General features: G+C 29.9%; 2 protein-coding genes across 5 annotated transcripts; both read right to left on the minus strand.

The window, feature by feature from the left end:
- Window positions 1-971: 971 nt before the first annotated feature.
- Window positions 972-10,280, minus strand: LOC100741497 (probable ribonuclease ZC3H12C). 2 transcript variants are annotated; one of them, XM_003487535.3, is made up of 8 exons: window positions 10,173-10,280; window positions 7,174-7,302; window positions 6,389-6,497; window positions 4,151-4,616; window positions 3,139-3,424; window positions 2,671-2,995; window positions 2,311-2,566; window positions 972-2,146 (listed from the first exon to the last, which is right to left on the minus strand). In XM_003487535.3, exons 1-8 carry the CDS (start codon window positions 10,278-10,280, stop codon window positions 1,798-1,800), a joined length of 2,028 nt encoding a protein of 675 aa, XP_003487583.1. In that variant the 3' UTR covers window positions 972-1,797. The 2 variants fall into 2 exon arrangements, with proteins under 2 accessions (XP_003487583.1, XP_012238083.1); XM_012382660.3 differs by lacking the exon at window positions 10,173-10,280 and adding an exon at window positions 7,631-7,966 and having other exon boundaries at window positions 1,798-2,146.
- A 957-nt stretch (window positions 10,281-11,237) lies between these two features.
- Window positions 11,238-16,745, minus strand: LOC100741617. Of its 3 annotated transcripts, none has more exons than XM_012382628.3 (6): window positions 16,621-16,745; window positions 16,305-16,480; window positions 14,507-14,632; window positions 12,847-13,877; window positions 12,179-12,350; window positions 11,238-11,976 (listed from the first exon to the last, which is right to left on the minus strand). In XM_012382628.3, the coding sequence occupies exons 2-6, from the start codon at window positions 16,449-16,451 to the stop codon at window positions 11,860-11,862; spliced, it is 1,593 nt and encodes a 530-aa protein (XP_012238051.1). In that variant the 5' UTR covers window positions 16,452-16,480; window positions 16,621-16,745; the 3' UTR covers window positions 11,238-11,859. The 3 variants fall into 3 exon arrangements, with proteins under 3 accessions (XP_012238051.1, XP_033175384.1, XP_033175383.1); XM_033319493.1 differs by having other exon boundaries at window positions 16,641-16,696; XM_033319492.1 differs by lacking the exon at window positions 16,621-16,745 and adding an exon at window positions 16,560-16,614.
- Between the last annotated feature and the right edge of the window lie 111 nt (window positions 16,746-16,856).

Below are 16,856 nucleotides of genomic sequence, written 5' to 3' on the forward strand. Positions count from 1 at the left end.
TTTGAAGATGGTTTTATACCTTCGGTAATTATTGTATTTCGATACATATCTTTAGGAGATTATATCTTGTGTAATCTTCTATTAGGATATTAATATTTATTTATTATATATATCTTGTAGAATATATAAACAGTGATGTGAGAAAAATATTCACGAAAATTTGTTTAGTGTTTATCTATAATCGTTTATTTAATAATTTAGCTTAATGTATTATCTAAAATAATATAGCTCGTTAAAAAATTTGCAGTTTGAAAATGTGAACAATGTAAATTCTCGTTGCTTAAGTTATTAATTTTAAGTTATTAATATGTTTGAACTTCAATTCTCAATAAATGTCAGAAATATCACAAAATGATATATACAGTTAAAAATGATAATTCTAGTTATGTGGAAAAAAAATTTTAATAAAAAATCAAAATTGGTAATACACTCATAAAAATGAAACATATACACATATATGTGTATTAACGCTGTACGTCCCGAAGGTACTAAAACGTGAGGATTTTCGTAGGTAATTTTATGACACACTGAATAAACAGGTCGTAGCATTAAATAAAACAATTTCATACTTAATATTTAATAAACATTTCATATGTAATAAACTTTTAGAGTTGCAGTAAAAGATGTGTTATGTACTCCGTATACAAGTCATTCGTATTAATAAATTCTGATTTCATGGTTAAATTATTATAAAATATTATTCTGAATGTAGAAAATACAAATTATACAATATAAAAACTCTAAAACTATGTATGTGCACGTTTTATATTACATCAACTCAATTTTATTTTGAGTACTCCCTGAACAAAGAAATTTTTTACATGTGAATTATATATGTATATATATTCAAATAATTTATTAACTTTCGTGTAAAATAGAAGAAAACTGTTAGTTTTTCTTAAAATCTAAGGCTTTAATAAAAAGAGAGTATATTAGTAATATGTATATATTCAATAAAATAAAAAATTTAATTATAATAAAAAACGAGCAATTTTATTCAAAATAAATATACTTTGTTTTCTCAATAAGTATAAAGATAGGAATGGTTTATTAGTGCAAGTACACGGTTACATGTACTATTACACAAAAAAGAGATAAAAGGTGTAATAAATACTCTCAGATCATCAACTTGGTAATTACTATAGAACATAACCTAAAGTGTTGAATTTGGTTCTCTGGATTATAACTTATTACTTCGAATTTGCATATACGGTTAATTGTTGAATGATAATATGGAAATATGTTTAAAACACTAAGTATTTTTAACGCTCTATGTTACAAAGTTATAAATTTTTGTGTTTTACTGATAGTTTTCTCTTAATCTAATTTAAAAACTACATTATTGCTATAAATAAGTAAAATTGTGTAAAATTTAAATTACTATCCTTACATTTCTACCCTTTCCACGTTTGTAAACAAATTTCAGTACATACATGATGGAAATAGTTTTAATTACATGCAGAACAGCTTTGCAATCTTGACGAGTGTTATACCCATCAACAACTTTTTATTGGAATTGGTTAAAACATGAAAATTAAAAGTTAAAGAGTTTCGTTATTGTAGCGGGGTTTTCAATTCCTTTCCAATACGATTATTCCTCTTCTTGAAAAATAAATAGAGTATAGAGATATTTGAAAAAGTATTAATTGTATAACAAATATTTGCTTAATCTGTTTATAAAAGTCTATGCTGGGTCTAAAGTCGAATATTACAATATTCTTGAAAGATTTTAAAACTGTTGATATATTCATTTAATAAATATGAATTAAATAAATGTACGAAATGGTTCTTATTCCATTATTGGGGATACATTTTCAAAATAGCAACACAGATTTCTATTGGATCTGTTTCAAATGGATGAATTAGCATAGCAGTTCTCACGTGTTCTTCGGGAAAGATATTTGCCAAATGGTAATGTATTTTTGTTCTGGTATCGAGAAAATCCCTTAACATATCCGTAGGCATAGCCGAATACAAGGGAGATGTAGGGACATTTAACTGTGAATCTGAAGCACCCAGCCGTTGACTCGATCCTGATGGTACAGCCAAGTTTGAATTATTTGATAACCAAGCTTGGTAAGAATCAGGCGCCGAAGCAATACGTGTTACGTGTTGATGACACTGCCCTCCTTCAGAACGATCCCAACTAAACAATTAAATACTTGTTTAATTAATTACGATTGTAAAAAAATTTGTCTTGTTCGTCATTCCCGCTTAATTATTATGGCATTTAATATTATGATATTGAATCTTACAATCTTACAATCAAAAAATTATAATATAAGAATCGTAGAGAAAATAAGAACTCACTTCATGCCAGCTCTGTAGGCTGATTCGTTACTAGAATGTCTACTTAAGGCTCTGTGCTGTGCTGTAGAAGATGTTATCGCAGTTTGTTGCGATAATGAACTTGTTTGAGACGCTTGCTGGTATTGTCTCAGCTGGTGAAGTCGAGGATCGTACACTGGATTTAAAGTTAACTGCCTCTGCAGTTTCTTATGTATATTTGGTGGCTCTGCTTCTGGTTTATTCAATCTTCCTGTCGATCGACAGGAAGAACGATAACCTATTATTAATAAAAATTAGTTTGTTTTAGTAGAAGCAAATAAGAATAATATAAATATTATTTATTTTGCATTAAAATAAATACGTTAGTGAAAATCCTAATACCTTGAGAACTTGTGGTAGGTGGCACTTGTAAACCATGTATCGTGGAATTCATTGGTTGATCAAGCGTGACATTTTCTGCAGATCTGCTTTTTGTAACCGAAGGTAATGGTTGGATACTGGTAGTTACCGTTGATTTGGTTTTACAAAGCGGTTGATGTTGAAACGCATTGGTCGATATATTGCTGGATAAAAATACATTTGGACTTGAACCTCTTACTTGAAGCTGCTTTTGTACATGTTCCACTAACTTCTCTGTAACTGATTTTTGAGGATGAAGACCTCTTTCTGGATGTCGAAATTTACACTTATTTCCATAAGTGCATTTCTGCAATGAGAAAAATTATTTTTGATTAATATTATCTCACTTTCTTGATTATTTCTTGGTTGTTTCTAATAAATTCTTCAAATACTTACAGAATTAGTTATTGTTTAAATAATTTGATAAAATCTAGGCAATATTTGACATACCTTCGCGTATGGACAAGGTGGTGCTGGATCAGATTTTTTGGGAAAAGTTCTCAAAAAATTGTCTAAAGTGGGACCGCTTCTACCTAGTGGATCGTCTGGTGGCATAAAGCGATCATTTACGAAAGTATACATCAAAATTCTTTCTTCCACAACTTTTCGAAATTCCGGATTTTCCTGTGCCAAATCTCTGTAATTATCATTGCTGACAACAATACCATCGATTTCCGCTGCTAGTTTCAAAATATAGCGATCATCGTAACAAACCATTCTTTTCCCACCAACTAATCTAAAATAGACAATTAAGAACTATTTTAAAGTAATAAGGATTTACAATCATTTCTTACATAATTACTGTTACTATTGACAGTCAATAATAATATATATTAATACTTTCGATGCGTCTTCATATTAAATGCTGCCTTTTAAGTCCTTAATACTTAAATAATTATATTGTATTAAATACTTATCTATTTAGAGATATATTAAATAGCAAAAACACAACGCATAATGTTAAATAATGGAAATACTTTGTAAGAATTGATAAGTTGGTCTTTCTCAAGTTGAATTTTATTAAAATAGAGTTTTATTTAGAAAGTTATTTATTATGAAATGGCCGGATGTATCGTTAGATTCGAGGATCGCTGTCGCTTAGGCTGACCTAGATTTGTTTTCCGCAGAGACAAACTATTTTTAAGTATTAATAGTAACTTTTATAGATATTAATAATTAATAACTTTTAAATATTAATAAATAACGCTTTAAATTTGTATTCTTCATTATACTTATTATAGTCTCATTTTAGTTTGAAGAAACCAGTTAAATTTTGTACCATCTATTACTGAATACCCTATATATCTAATAGCAGCTATTTGTTAAACTATTTTCTTTCACATAATATGCCGTGATACTCAAATATTAGCTGAAATTGATCCTAAAACACTTTTATATATCATCGTACATTATTCGTACATTACAGGCATTAATTAACTGATTCATACATTGATATACAAACCTGGATGGAGTAAAAACCAACAAACGGTCCCTTTCCAATTCTCCCAAAATTTCTTGGTCGGCGATCGGATTATCAATCCTGGAAGTTTCCTTTCGCCACTTCGGCACAAATACGGTAATTTCTTTGTGCCCTCGAGCTTTAAACCAATCCACGCAAATTTTAATTCCTCTACAAGAAAATATTTCCTTGTTTCCATGACTCATCGCCACATTGCTTCCATCAATTACAACAGATCTGAGACTGCTAGAGCATCCGCTGTTTTCATTGGACATTAAATCAGTGTCCGCGACGTTATCAGGCTCCTCTGGCGTATCAACTGACTTTTGAGAACAGCTAGCACCGAGTTTTATCAACTCAGCCAAAAGTTCGTTTTGTTCCGGATCTGGACCCAATTTTTCCAGCGCTGTTTGAACCAAACGTTCCGTGTAGCCAAGCTTAAGGGCGAATTCTACTCGGGCAGTGTACCCTAAAAAAAAAATAAATGTTTAACAATTTTAACAACATACGATAGTCTCTTGTACGAAGCTAGCGTTAAACGTGGCTTGATGACATGGCTATGTTAATCGCATTACGTTCAAATACATATGAAAAAAAGACAATTTGGGAAGTTTAAACCGGGCTATAAGAAAATAGAAACAAACGCTACTTAGACAGTATCGGTGGATAAATTATGTCTTCGAGATGACCAAAGCAATGAAATTGTCGTGAAAATGAAGATCGTGAAGACTATAGCGGCGGAGTAGCAGTATCAAATGGCGGAGAGATAAAATGAATAAAGTTCACGAATATTATTGTCTTCCGCGATATTCAGTGCGCAACTAGAAGCTACATTTATAAATTCTTTTTTCAAATAATAGCTACTTATACACGGCTGTAATCTATGAGATTTAATGATAATACTATATTCAACCTTCACAGTAGTATGGTCTTTCGAATAGGAGACATATAACGTTAATGGAATACCACACAAAGATGATACAAAGTAAGCATACGATAAAACTATAGCTTAGAAAAGAAACGAAATCTATCGTTTGCCAACATCCGTAAAGGTACATATAATTGGAGAACATATAAGTGGAATCGTCCCAGGTACTTTAACTCGAACACTTAGGTATATGCAATGTGTATACACCCTAAGCTTAGTTAGATATTATTATCTATCAAAGGAAGGCCTATATTATTAATAACTATGATGAGCAAAAATTGGAATATTGCTAAGTACTTGCCTACGTGGAGATTAAACTATTAGCAGCTACTATCCCCTTATTAATAAAACAATGAACCAGAAATAAATACCATATATCTATTAATAACATAATAAATACAAAATAAAACGTTTAAAGAATTACTATTAATTGAAATTAAATGATTTAAGTGTATTCTAAAGAAGCCAAGCTTTAAAAAGCAAGTAAGATAAAAATGAATATCGTTTAAACGATAAGTCGAATAAATAATATAGTAAATATTAAGGTAGTATGTAAATATTTAAGTCTAAAGGAGATCTTGAAAAATAATGCGAAGAGAGGTATCAACGCACCTGACCAGAAAAGGATTAACAGATTAGTCAAAAGATTGATAGTTAGCAGGAGAACGTCTCATTTCTGTGAGTTGGAAGAATTGTGCTTTAAAATGGGTAATAAATAAAAGAAGCAGGTGAACGAGGACAAACTCACCGAGGAGAGTAGTAAGAAACCCGACCTCGAATAGACTCAAATATCTATGATGGCCTGTCACATAAAGAAGCTTAGGATCTTCGGTTGGAACACACGAAGCATCAGTGCCAGGAGAGGAGGAATTCCTAAAATGTTAGAGAAATTTGTGATAGGTATGTGCACGATGTCATGACAAAAGTTTAAAGATGATTTCGAAGTGCATGATTTCAAAACTGTACATCTAAGAGAGGTTTGAGGAGAAGCGATGATATTATTATTTTTCCAAGGGAAAGTATCAATTTAAGATTTTTAATAGATTAGCATACGTATACACAAACCTATAAACGATCTCCACGTAGGTAAGTAGAAAGCTTTTCGAAATAAATTTACGTTTATCTAGAATTTAATGATATTAAAGCTAATAATAATATTTTACACGAGATATCATTGTTAAATATTTAATAATAACAGTTGTTAAATTTATTGAATCGTTATTGTTAACAATACTGGTTACTGATAAAATACGAAATCTTTTTACATTTAGTTAGTTAAAGATAAATGATTTTTTCTTTAAAAAATCTTGTACCTGGACTCTGAACCGGTGGACTTCCTTGCACTGTAACATATTCTGCAAATTCAGCAGCCAACGTATCTGAGGCGGTCCGGGACACATCTGAATGACTTGACGTAGATACCTATAATTCGAAATGAAAGCTATTAATCGAGGACAATGAATCAGTGAAATTTTTCGTTTCATCTTCCTTTATCCGAATATCCTAATATTTAGCGAACTTTCTACTATCCGAATATTCTGTTAATCGAACAGGATATCTCCTAGTCGCAGATGCTCTTCTTCTTGTTAGGAGGAGTTTGTGAAAAAATCTTGTATTATAATTAAAATGCAAATGAAATAAAATATCGCACATAGGCACAAAATGTTCTTATTTAAATTCTTATATAATTAATTCTTATATAAAAGAAAATCCTTATATTTTCGATGAATATTTACATATAAAAAAAGTTCGTTTATTTATAGATTACGCGTCTTATACGAATAAATTATAATTTTGTAAAAAATTTGTTGCATTAATTTTACAAAGTCGAACAAATATTTTGGTTTCCTGGAACGTTTACAATGTTGTAAAATTTATAAATAAATTATTTTGCGATAGAACGCGCAATGAAATTATATCTCAAATGCGATAGAACGTGGAAAAATGATCTCCCGTGAGAAAATGCAAAATGTTTCTTCTCGCGCGCTTCTTCATTACGTCCGTGCATCAAATTTTTGATTAAAACCTGAATTTACAGATTGAGCAATCATTGCTGCAGCCACGACAATACAAGGATGTCATAAAAGTTCATAGATACCTGCAATTCCACTTGTGAATGAATATTCGTAGATCCCACTGAATCTTCAGCTTCGTAGTCGCTATCGTAAGAAGAATCTTCTGCGTCAGCAATACTTTCAGTTTCCAGGACGGTACAATCTACGTATTTCTGAAAGCAAAATTAAACAATCAAGTGGTCATCCGTATCGACAAAGATTTTGAGAACATACCGAATACATTTTATTTATGAAATTATAATTCACATATTACATTCCCCTTCTATCACATTTTCTAATTTATGACAATATTACTGAGCGCTACTGTTAGTCGGCTAACGATAATTAGCTGATCAACATATAATGCAAACGAAGGAAAATCCGTATTATCGAAATTTTAAATATCATTAAATCTTTAGGCGAAGCTAAATTTTTGAAAGAGCAAGTAAAACAAAATGCATTAGTCTTAACATTTGCGCAGTGATGGATTTATTCACGCACATTTTCACTTGATTCTACTAATTGCATCATTATGACTTTCTTCTGTTGACTCGTGGCACATAAAACTTCTTCGCACTAGCGACGAAGATAACGGACTTGGAATCAATTAAAAACGAAAGAAATAGTTTGAATGCAATTTATTTTTATTCTTCTACACTTTCATCTTTCTTCTAAAAATACACGAAGTAAATATTTATACACACTTAACACTATCGGATTAAAGATTCTTATCGTTAACGTTGCTACGTCTGAACGCATTAAACGTAGCTGTGTCCAAGAGGAAAATATTCAAAAAAGAAAACTTTCGCTCGAAAGACCCATTTATACTATATTCTTTTTTTAACATTTTTATTACCAACGGAAGATTTCGATAACGATAATTTTAGTAATTATCTCGAACACATCAGACAGATCGTCATTGCACATTCGTAGACTTATCTTTAGTAAGAATTGCATTTCGGTTCACATTAGGAATCTTGATCGTCGACACTAAATTGTATCTAAACAGACGTAGACGTGGTCACACCAGACTCACTCACGTGCGCATGTCTAATCTCAAGATCTAACCTACCAATCTACGATATCTGTCAATTTAGTTATTAGTTTACCGTCAAACATATCCTTTTACATTGCCCTAAACACAATTATTCTTGCAACGAATACCAGATCAAATGAACTTCAAGTGAAAATTTCTGTGATAAAAACCACGTTTCAAGCGTTTTCTTTTTCCTGAAAACAAATCGTTATTTAGCAAAATCCAACTAGTAAATATCTCTCTGTATTCACATTGTCGTCGCTGATAACCACTGTATAGAAAAAAATTTCTTTTTAATCTGATTTTCTATATCGAACGCGCAAATTGGTGGATATCATTAGAAAAATGTTAAACAAGAACTAATTTACGTTGGAAATGACATAGGGAGACGGGTGATAAACGGAAGTGTATTTCCTACGTCGATTAGCTTTCTATATTCTTACGTTTGGGATTAAGATATAACGTCTGATTTTAGCCACGGTTACAAAATTATTTAAGATAACGTGACATTTTGTTTGAGTTGTGCTGAGTGACTATTTATGTACATACGGTTGATACTATAATTGTGTTTCCTTCGAACTGCTTTTCTATTATTTTTCCAACCACCGGTATTTCTTAGCGTGCTTTAGTTCCAGTTAGCGCCACTATTACGTCTGCGGATGAAGGTTGGTTTAAATATCTCAAATTTTTAGCATTATAGTTTCAGTTAGAATGATACAATGTTTTTGTATCGTTAGCTATTCTAACCTTACGAATCTTTATCTTCGCGAATTTGTTGGAGCCACGTATTTATTTTAAATTATGCGCGGCAAAGACAATTGGAGGCGTTTCTTTCTTAAACTTTTTAATAGATATATCTCCTACTATCTCTACGACCGTCGATTTACCCGGTGATAAAAAGATGAGCTAATCTTTTTTCAAATAATTTTTATCGATTGAGAAGTTTTCTTACATATGCAGATCTTTGTTCAGTAAAGACTTTTCTTATCGTTTGATATTTATTCTGTATATTTTATTCTTTGTTTGTTCCTTCTTACGAACAAAACTCTCGCTTATAGCATTACTTCTAAGAGATAAACTCCCGCTTTACGAATTCCTGATTTACGAACGATCGCCAAGAGCCAATTAATTCGTAAAAGCGAATACCCTACGTGTGTATATTTGTATATCCTTTGGCGCCGAGAAAGCTGAATGATTGGAGCTGGGTGAAGTCTGTAATTCAGATTTCGTTTCAGTAAATTTGAAGGAGATTAGACAGCTTGTAATGATTATATGATTTTTGAGAGATTTACTTGAAACCACAATTGAAACCAAAATCTGGATACACTTGTAGGAATACTTTATACGAGATAAAAATTTCTATTCTAAAAGAACGACATGAAAATGAATATAATGATCCTTGTAATTACTTCGCGACAAGTTCTAGAATATTAAGAAATATTACCATTCCAATTTGTTAGATCGCCCAATTTAGGTCATGATCTCACTCTAACTCAATAAAACAATAGAACAGAAAGAATATGTCATTAATCGGTATGAGAAAAACCAGGAGAGAAAATATAAATGTATTCCAAATGAAAGTTATAAATGTTAGATAAAACAATAAGCGAGTAAAGTGATTTATATACAGGTAACGCTTTTCATATCGTAATAACAGTTCATTAATGAAATAAACACATTAATGAAATATTTTTCTTTCGTTCTCTAACATTGCTTAATATATAGTATATTATATAAGTATGTAATAAAAAAAGTACTTAAGCTATATTGTAGAATACTTTTAATCAACTGAAACACAGTAAAGGCTACCATTACTGTATCCGTATCTAATCTAAATTGTCACGCTTAAAAATACAAAACAATGTAGTGCAAAATAAACGTAGAAATCGTGAATGACAGATTTCCGATATTATAGTTTCTAATTTTTAGATCTAAGATACGCAATAATAATATACAAATGAATGGTTTAGAAACCAAAAATCAAAAGCAATTACTAAAAGAACTTACCTTTCCGGCGACGGTCATATCTCCTTCCACGAATTGTAATCGATCGTATCCTTTCGCGTCCAAAGACCTTCTCGAATCCGTACAAATACTATTATGTATACAAATCATACACACAAGCACGCGCGCGCACACAATGCAAAGACACGAAAGGAAGAAAGATGGAAAGAATAAGCAGCTTTCACAAATACATTCCAGGCTTTGATTAAAATGCGTCGATTGTTACTCGATACTTATTATAGAGATAACAGGAATCCGTGGTAATCTGTGGGAAAGATTTCAACAGAAAGAAATAGGAAAGTCCAAAACACGCTTCCGGGATATTCCGTTAGATCCTGGAACGGTATCGATGTACAGAAGAAAGCAGGACAAACTCACGACTACTCGCGGCGACGGCCGGTCAGTGAATGGAGCAAGCGAGAGCTACGACGTCATTACCCCCGCTACTTGCCATGGTCTCCAAGCAATGTCGTCACATCGTCATATGCAGCGATGGCCACGAACCAAGTGAAATACTAATTAGTTTATGAACAAATGAATAATGTGTACAAGTTATCTATATCCTTTAATACGAGGTTAAAGTTATAATTTTAATTTTACTAACTTTTAAATGTTATCTGTTATTATTCGATATTAAAAGAAATACGTATGTCCCTTTAAAGTATATACGTACGTATTGTAGTTTTATCTTCATTCAACCTTTGATAAGCATTTCATATCACTGGTAACATAATAAAATAGGTAATGTCAAAGTATATGAGAGATTTTTAAATCAATACGATAATAATATGTATATGATAATACTAAATAAATAAGGAATTATATTAATATTGTTAATACGACTTTTGTCTGTTCGTGCTGCATGTTTTTGAAATAATTAATAATTTCTGTTGCTTTTACAAATCATGGTGAAAATAGAAGTAATAAAGATAATGAAAGTTTGAAAGGAATAAAAGGATCATTACTTATGAATGCCATATCAGCAAGATACAAACCTGTAAAGTGATATATAAGATCGTAATTTGATTTTGCCCTAACTGTAACTTTATTATTATCTATACTAAAAAATATACTTATATACAGAATCCTCTTTATTTTCTGGCTCTGTTTTCTAGTAACATTAATTTACGAAATACATATTAATTAAATAGCATAGTACACACAAAATTAATACACATAATTCTTAAATCAAATGCAAATTTTGGAGACATATTTATATGTATATAAGTTACATAACGGGTAATAATATATTTCAACTTCATTTCTACATCTATTTATCTACTGTCATGATCTTAAATATGTAACTCTTTATGTGAACGTCATTATAAACTAGAAAATTATTAAATTGATCTTAATAAATATTTCCTACAAGAATGATGCAATTGTCTAAAGAAAAGAGTTACAAACTCTGTAGTTTCATAACGTTCATTAGAGTAAGCAACAATTTCGTAAGCAGAGTTTAGATTAAAATGGGTTAAATTAATAAAAATAAAAATTCGATTGCATATATCTGAACTATTTGAGATCTCTTTCGATAAATAAAAATGTTTACATGTTACAAAAATTCTAATTTGTTATAAATATTAAATCGAAGTTCTTTCCTTTCTTCAGTGAATAAAGCGTCTGTTTGAAGTTCCTAAATCCTTTTTTTGACACTCTATATATAAGAAATACGATATTTATAAATTGCTTATAGTGGAGTGATAACATCATGCATAGCATATCGCCATGTCCATGCCCTCGCGATTTCATCAAACCTTTCACGATCGTTCATATACATTTCTCCCAATTCCGGTTCCATACAGACCTGTGCATTTTGTATTTATTAATATTTATTATTAATATTAATAATCTGTTATATTAACTTTAACATTATTTTTTAAATATTATACGATTAAAAATCTTATATAATTATCACCAACATGTGATTATTAACACAATATAATTTATTTATAAATAGTTCTAAAAAATAAATGAGTTTGTTAAATTATTATTGTTCTCTATATTACCTGACAGTATGGATCCGTGAGCAAGCTTTGAACACTGATTAACACCTTCGAAATTGTTAGTGCTAATGACCAGTTATGAAGTATTGAGTCTATTCCAACATCACCATGTCTAGAAACATTTGGATGAAGTATTTTTGTAAGAAACCTTACTATCGGTGGATACAAAGGGTAACTGCAAAAGTTTAAAAAGAATGTAAGAAAAAGAAATTAGAAAATTGAAATCGAACAATGGTTATATAAATAATATTTAACATCTAACCAAAGAGAGACTATACCAATCCGTAAACATTGATTTTGACAAGATTTACTCTTAAGAAATCTGTTATTTTTATTTGTTAAATTTATTTTACATTCCTATATATGAAGTATGTAGGAACATAAATTGGTAGTAAAAAACATAGGTAAATCAATATAATTTTATAACATAAATCAGTCAAAAATATCTCAAGAAAATTTGAAAATTGAAATAATTGCTTACATTTAATAAATGCTTATATTTAAAAGAAAACTGTCCCGAAACACGATTCGGATTCTCCCAATTTTCGAAAATTTCGATATTCATGAGTCGCGAGATACTTTCAGAAATCTGATCCGACTCTGAGGAAAATTCTCGACTTGATTCGATCTAACATGTTTAAGTTCTCGCATAAATACACATTTATACATACGTGCACGGGACTTGCAGGTAAAGATAAAATAAACCTCCTTCGTACGGACTCCCTACAGGTCCAGTTATCGTAGCTTGCCAATGGCAACACTTCTGATCCAAGGGTGTTGCTTCAATACCCTCAGGAGGATCTATTCTCAAACTTTTAAGCTCGCTATGCAAACGATTTTTTCTCCATGAATTTTCTTCAATACTTGGCGATCGAGACATCAAACACGCTTGTGCTAAACACGTTCTACAAGGCGCTGAAGAAGCCAAAAAATCATATAGTTTATACCAGTTTTTAACAGTTCCGATAGGTTTGTATAAAGGCCATCGTAATTTCACATTCCGTTGCCACTGCTGTGGCGTTACGTGTGTCGATAACAAACCACACCATCTACGGCAAACATTCGCAGCTGACCAAAGACTAACATCATCCAAGTGTGAGAAGACAACTAACAATACTTCAGGTGGTAATCTTTCCATTAAGCCTGGTTCAGCGATAGATTCATATTTGGCGTGCTTATAATTCGTTAACATCTCTAATCGTTCAGACAAATTTTTCGATCTTGACATTTCTCCTGCATTACTTTGTACTTTGCAATTCCGATAATAATATGGTCGACTTTCTACTTCCTTAACTCTCTGGAATGGGACAATGTTATGTAATGCTCCATCTGCCACACGTGCAGAACTAGAACTGGAATCTTTTTCTTTATTATTTTCACGATGAATATCATTGTTTCCACTATCTATATTTTGCATACTGTCAGAATGAACGCTGTGTGAAAGCTGCGCATTTTGAGATACAACTGCCATATTTTTTGGGCTACTTGTATTTATACCGTGATGTTGTTGCTGCGCAAGTAAAATATGTCTGTTCCTTAAACCATATCTCGGAGGCTTGATACAGCGTACACTGGATCTTTTTGCTAGGTTTAACACATTCACGTTTTGCGCAGAATTTTGTTGTTGTTGACTTGCTCTTCTTTCATGATTGTAATAAAGTTCTGTTGGCTCATCATTTCCTGAATCTTCGTCATCTGATTTCTATATGTAAAAAATAAAAGATAATATGTATATAAGTACACACATACATGTCTTTATTTTCTTGTTTGCCAATGAACTTCATTTATTCGTATGAAATACAGATAACTGGACTTTTATCAAATAATTAGTCACAAAAATGTTTGTTTTTTACATTAGAGACAGAGCGTCGATGGGATGAAAATTGATAAATGAAAATATAATCGAGATTGAATATAAAAAAACTACATACTGGAAATATTTAATTATGATGGGAATTACAAACCTGAAAAATTTTCAAAAAATAAAAGAAATGTGAAAATGCTCGTTTTCCTGATAAAGAAGCGCGTATCTATTTGTACGGAAATTCACAGGAATTATTGAGAAGAGTATGAGTCACTATCAAGTAAAGGATACAAGATGATCAACCATAGTAACAGCGAAGAAGAGAGATTCGTTAAATATGATCGGAGCTCGCATGCAGAGAATAGGAGATGACCTAGGAAGGATTGTTGAAGAAGTTACAATGGCAATACTTTGACGATGAACATTAAATAGACGATAAAATTAGGCATTATTATATCATATAATTGTATGATATTTAAATAAATGAAGTTCTACTATGTATATGTATATAAAACAATACAACATACTTGACTGAAAATGGGAACTGGCAAAAAACCGATGTCATTAGGAAATAGAAATGCGTGACATGTTGGACAAACAGGTTCCTCAAAACATGGTCCATAATATCCATTGCAGAAACAACAAGTAATCGTCTAAAACACATATATAAAATATTTGCAGTAATATAATATAATGCGAGACATTGTATTAAAAGTTACTATATAAAATGTATCATTTCCAAAATAAATGAAATAAAATTTAGTTATTAGTAAACTTCATAATTTAAATAAATAATAATAAAAAGTCTTTAATATCTTGTTGTAAGTTATACAGATAAAGAGCTTCCATAGGATGATAAAAAATCTTGAATTACTGAAATTACAAATATCATTTTAAATATAAATGATCAACAGTTTAGTACTATCAATAGTTTTTAATCCTTTTACATAATTAATCCTTAATCCTTAAATTAATCCTTTTACATAATTAAGATATTATTTAAAAATAAACCGAGTGGTACCAGGTTTGAAGTCATTTTCAACAGAATAATCTTCTATAAATTTCTACTTGAAAAAACAGAGAAAGAGCGAGACAGAGGGAAGAAAAGGTGTTTTTAAATTAAAAGAATCAAAAAAAGGATAAAAGATCAAATAACAATTACTGAAAACTGGAAATTAAAAATCATTAACTATGATCTCCTTTATTTCTACTTTTACTATTATTTCCCAGATGTTTTTCTTTTTCACTTTATTTAACTGACTTCTTAATATTAAATATTTCTAAGTATATATAAGATTATCATTAACATTCAGTAGAATATTATGTTTCATATTAATAGAACATCCCATAAAACTAATAAAAAAGAATATTTCTTAGACACAATTTGTCTTGCTAGATTGCTCGAATCTTACACTGGATAATGCTTTGAAATTCAAATATTGTTATCATCCAATTCCAGTTGATTTCAATATGACCAAATCAATAAAGCATCGCGATAATTATATAACCAAGAGAAAACTCTTTATTAGTGCAATCAATAAATGAAAGTATCTTAAATTTGCTAAACCATATGTTAACAAAGGTAAAAATTTGTGGAATGTAGTTATATGCAGTGAAAAATAAAAATTTAATGTTTCTAGCTTAGATGAAAAGACTAGAGTTTAAGATCATAAATAGAGTTTAAAAATCATAAATGCTAATGGCTTGTCAAAATTTATGTCTAACGTATAAATGTACAATTATATGATGCAAATAATAATAATTGGTCTGGATATAACAATATGTACTATATTTCTAGAAAATACAAACCTATGTATTATAAGAAAAATAAATTATCTGTCAGGAACGGATGTTTAACATGTATAATTTTAAATATATTGTTTACACAAATAGTTATTAGATGTAATATGATTATATATGTATAAATATGTATATATAATGTATAAAAATGTATATATATATATAAATGTCAAATATTCCTGGAATAATATTCAATATACATCATGTAAATAAAAAATTATTTCTTTTAATATAAATTGAATATATAAACTAATTTTCAAATTGATGAAAACATACATATTTATATTGCACATATTTTATAACATATTTTATTATTATTTTATTATTATATATTATTATATTAATAACTATACTAATAACTATATTTATTTTCGTTAGAATTTTCAGTATAATATTTAAGAAATTAATAATAATAATAATAATAATAATATCACAATTTTATTATTTAGAAATTTTTCTTTGACGTTGAACAATTTAAGCGCAAATATAAATATCTAAGTACAATTTCTTGTTTAAAAGACTTACCGAAAAATTAAATTCAGGGCAAGGTACATATTCAATAGGTTCTGCAAATTCATCTTCTACATTTAAATTTTCATTATAAGTATCTTCTTTATGTACTTTTTCCTTGGTTAGATGCGAAGAACCACCTACTACTTTGTCACCAGCCATATTTAAACCATCACAAATGTAATGTTTTTCTACAAAATGTTATAGGTTATACAAGTTATTCATCTGTGTTATTTACCTTTAGTTAGTATAGTTTTATATTTTTAATACTTGTAATTACTCTCTTTTCAAAGGTAAACAAAAATAACATGAAATATCACTATGTAAATACTTTACTCTAACAGAACTCACAAATATGAGAACGATAAAATAGCTATATGGTCTGTAATTCTGATTATCTTCAATATTCAAACTCTAGAAGGACAATCGAGTGATGTATTTTACATCTACATAAACCTATGATTTTATATATATAAAATCTATATTATTTCATTTACTTCTTATTTACTTCATATATGACATTATGAAGAATTTTATGTTATTTATTTTAACAAACATTCTCATATT

Source organism: Bombus impatiens, unplaced genomic scaffold (assembly GCF_000188095.3).
Source record: "Bombus impatiens unplaced genomic scaffold, BIMP_2.2 scf_0155, whole genome shotgun sequence".
NCBI lineage: Eukaryota > Metazoa > Arthropoda > Insecta > Hymenoptera > Apidae > Bombus > Bombus impatiens.

What these genes read in the sequence shown, in the direction of transcription:
- LOC100741497 (XM_003487535.3), bottom strand. Translation starts at nt 10,280, where the DNA reads ATGATTTGTATACATAATAGTATTTGTACGGATTCGAGAAGGTCTTTG. An exon ending in ATTCACAAGTGGAATTGCAG is followed by an intron (nt 6,498 to 7,173) that starts GTATCTATGAAC and finishes TTCGAATTATAG; the next exon opens with GTATCTACGTCAAGTCATTC. An exon ending in TTGGTTTTTACTCCATCCAG is followed by an intron (nt 3,425 to 4,150) that starts GTTTGTATATCA and finishes TGTCTATTTTAG; the next exon opens with ATTAGTTGGTGGGAAAAGAA.
- LOC100741617 (XM_033319492.1), bottom strand. Translation starts at nt 16,599, where the DNA reads ATGTTATTTTTGTTTACCTTTGAAAAGAGAGTAATTACAA. An exon ending in GCCCTGAATTTAATTTTTCG is followed by an intron (nt 14,633 to 16,304) that starts GTAAGTCTTTTA and finishes TATGTGTTTTAG; the next exon opens with ACGATTACTTGTTGTTTCTG. An exon ending in TACCTGCAAGTCCCGTGCAC is followed by an intron (nt 12,351 to 12,846) that starts GTATGTATAAAT and finishes AAACTTTTGCAG; the next exon opens with TTACCCTTTGTATCCACCGA.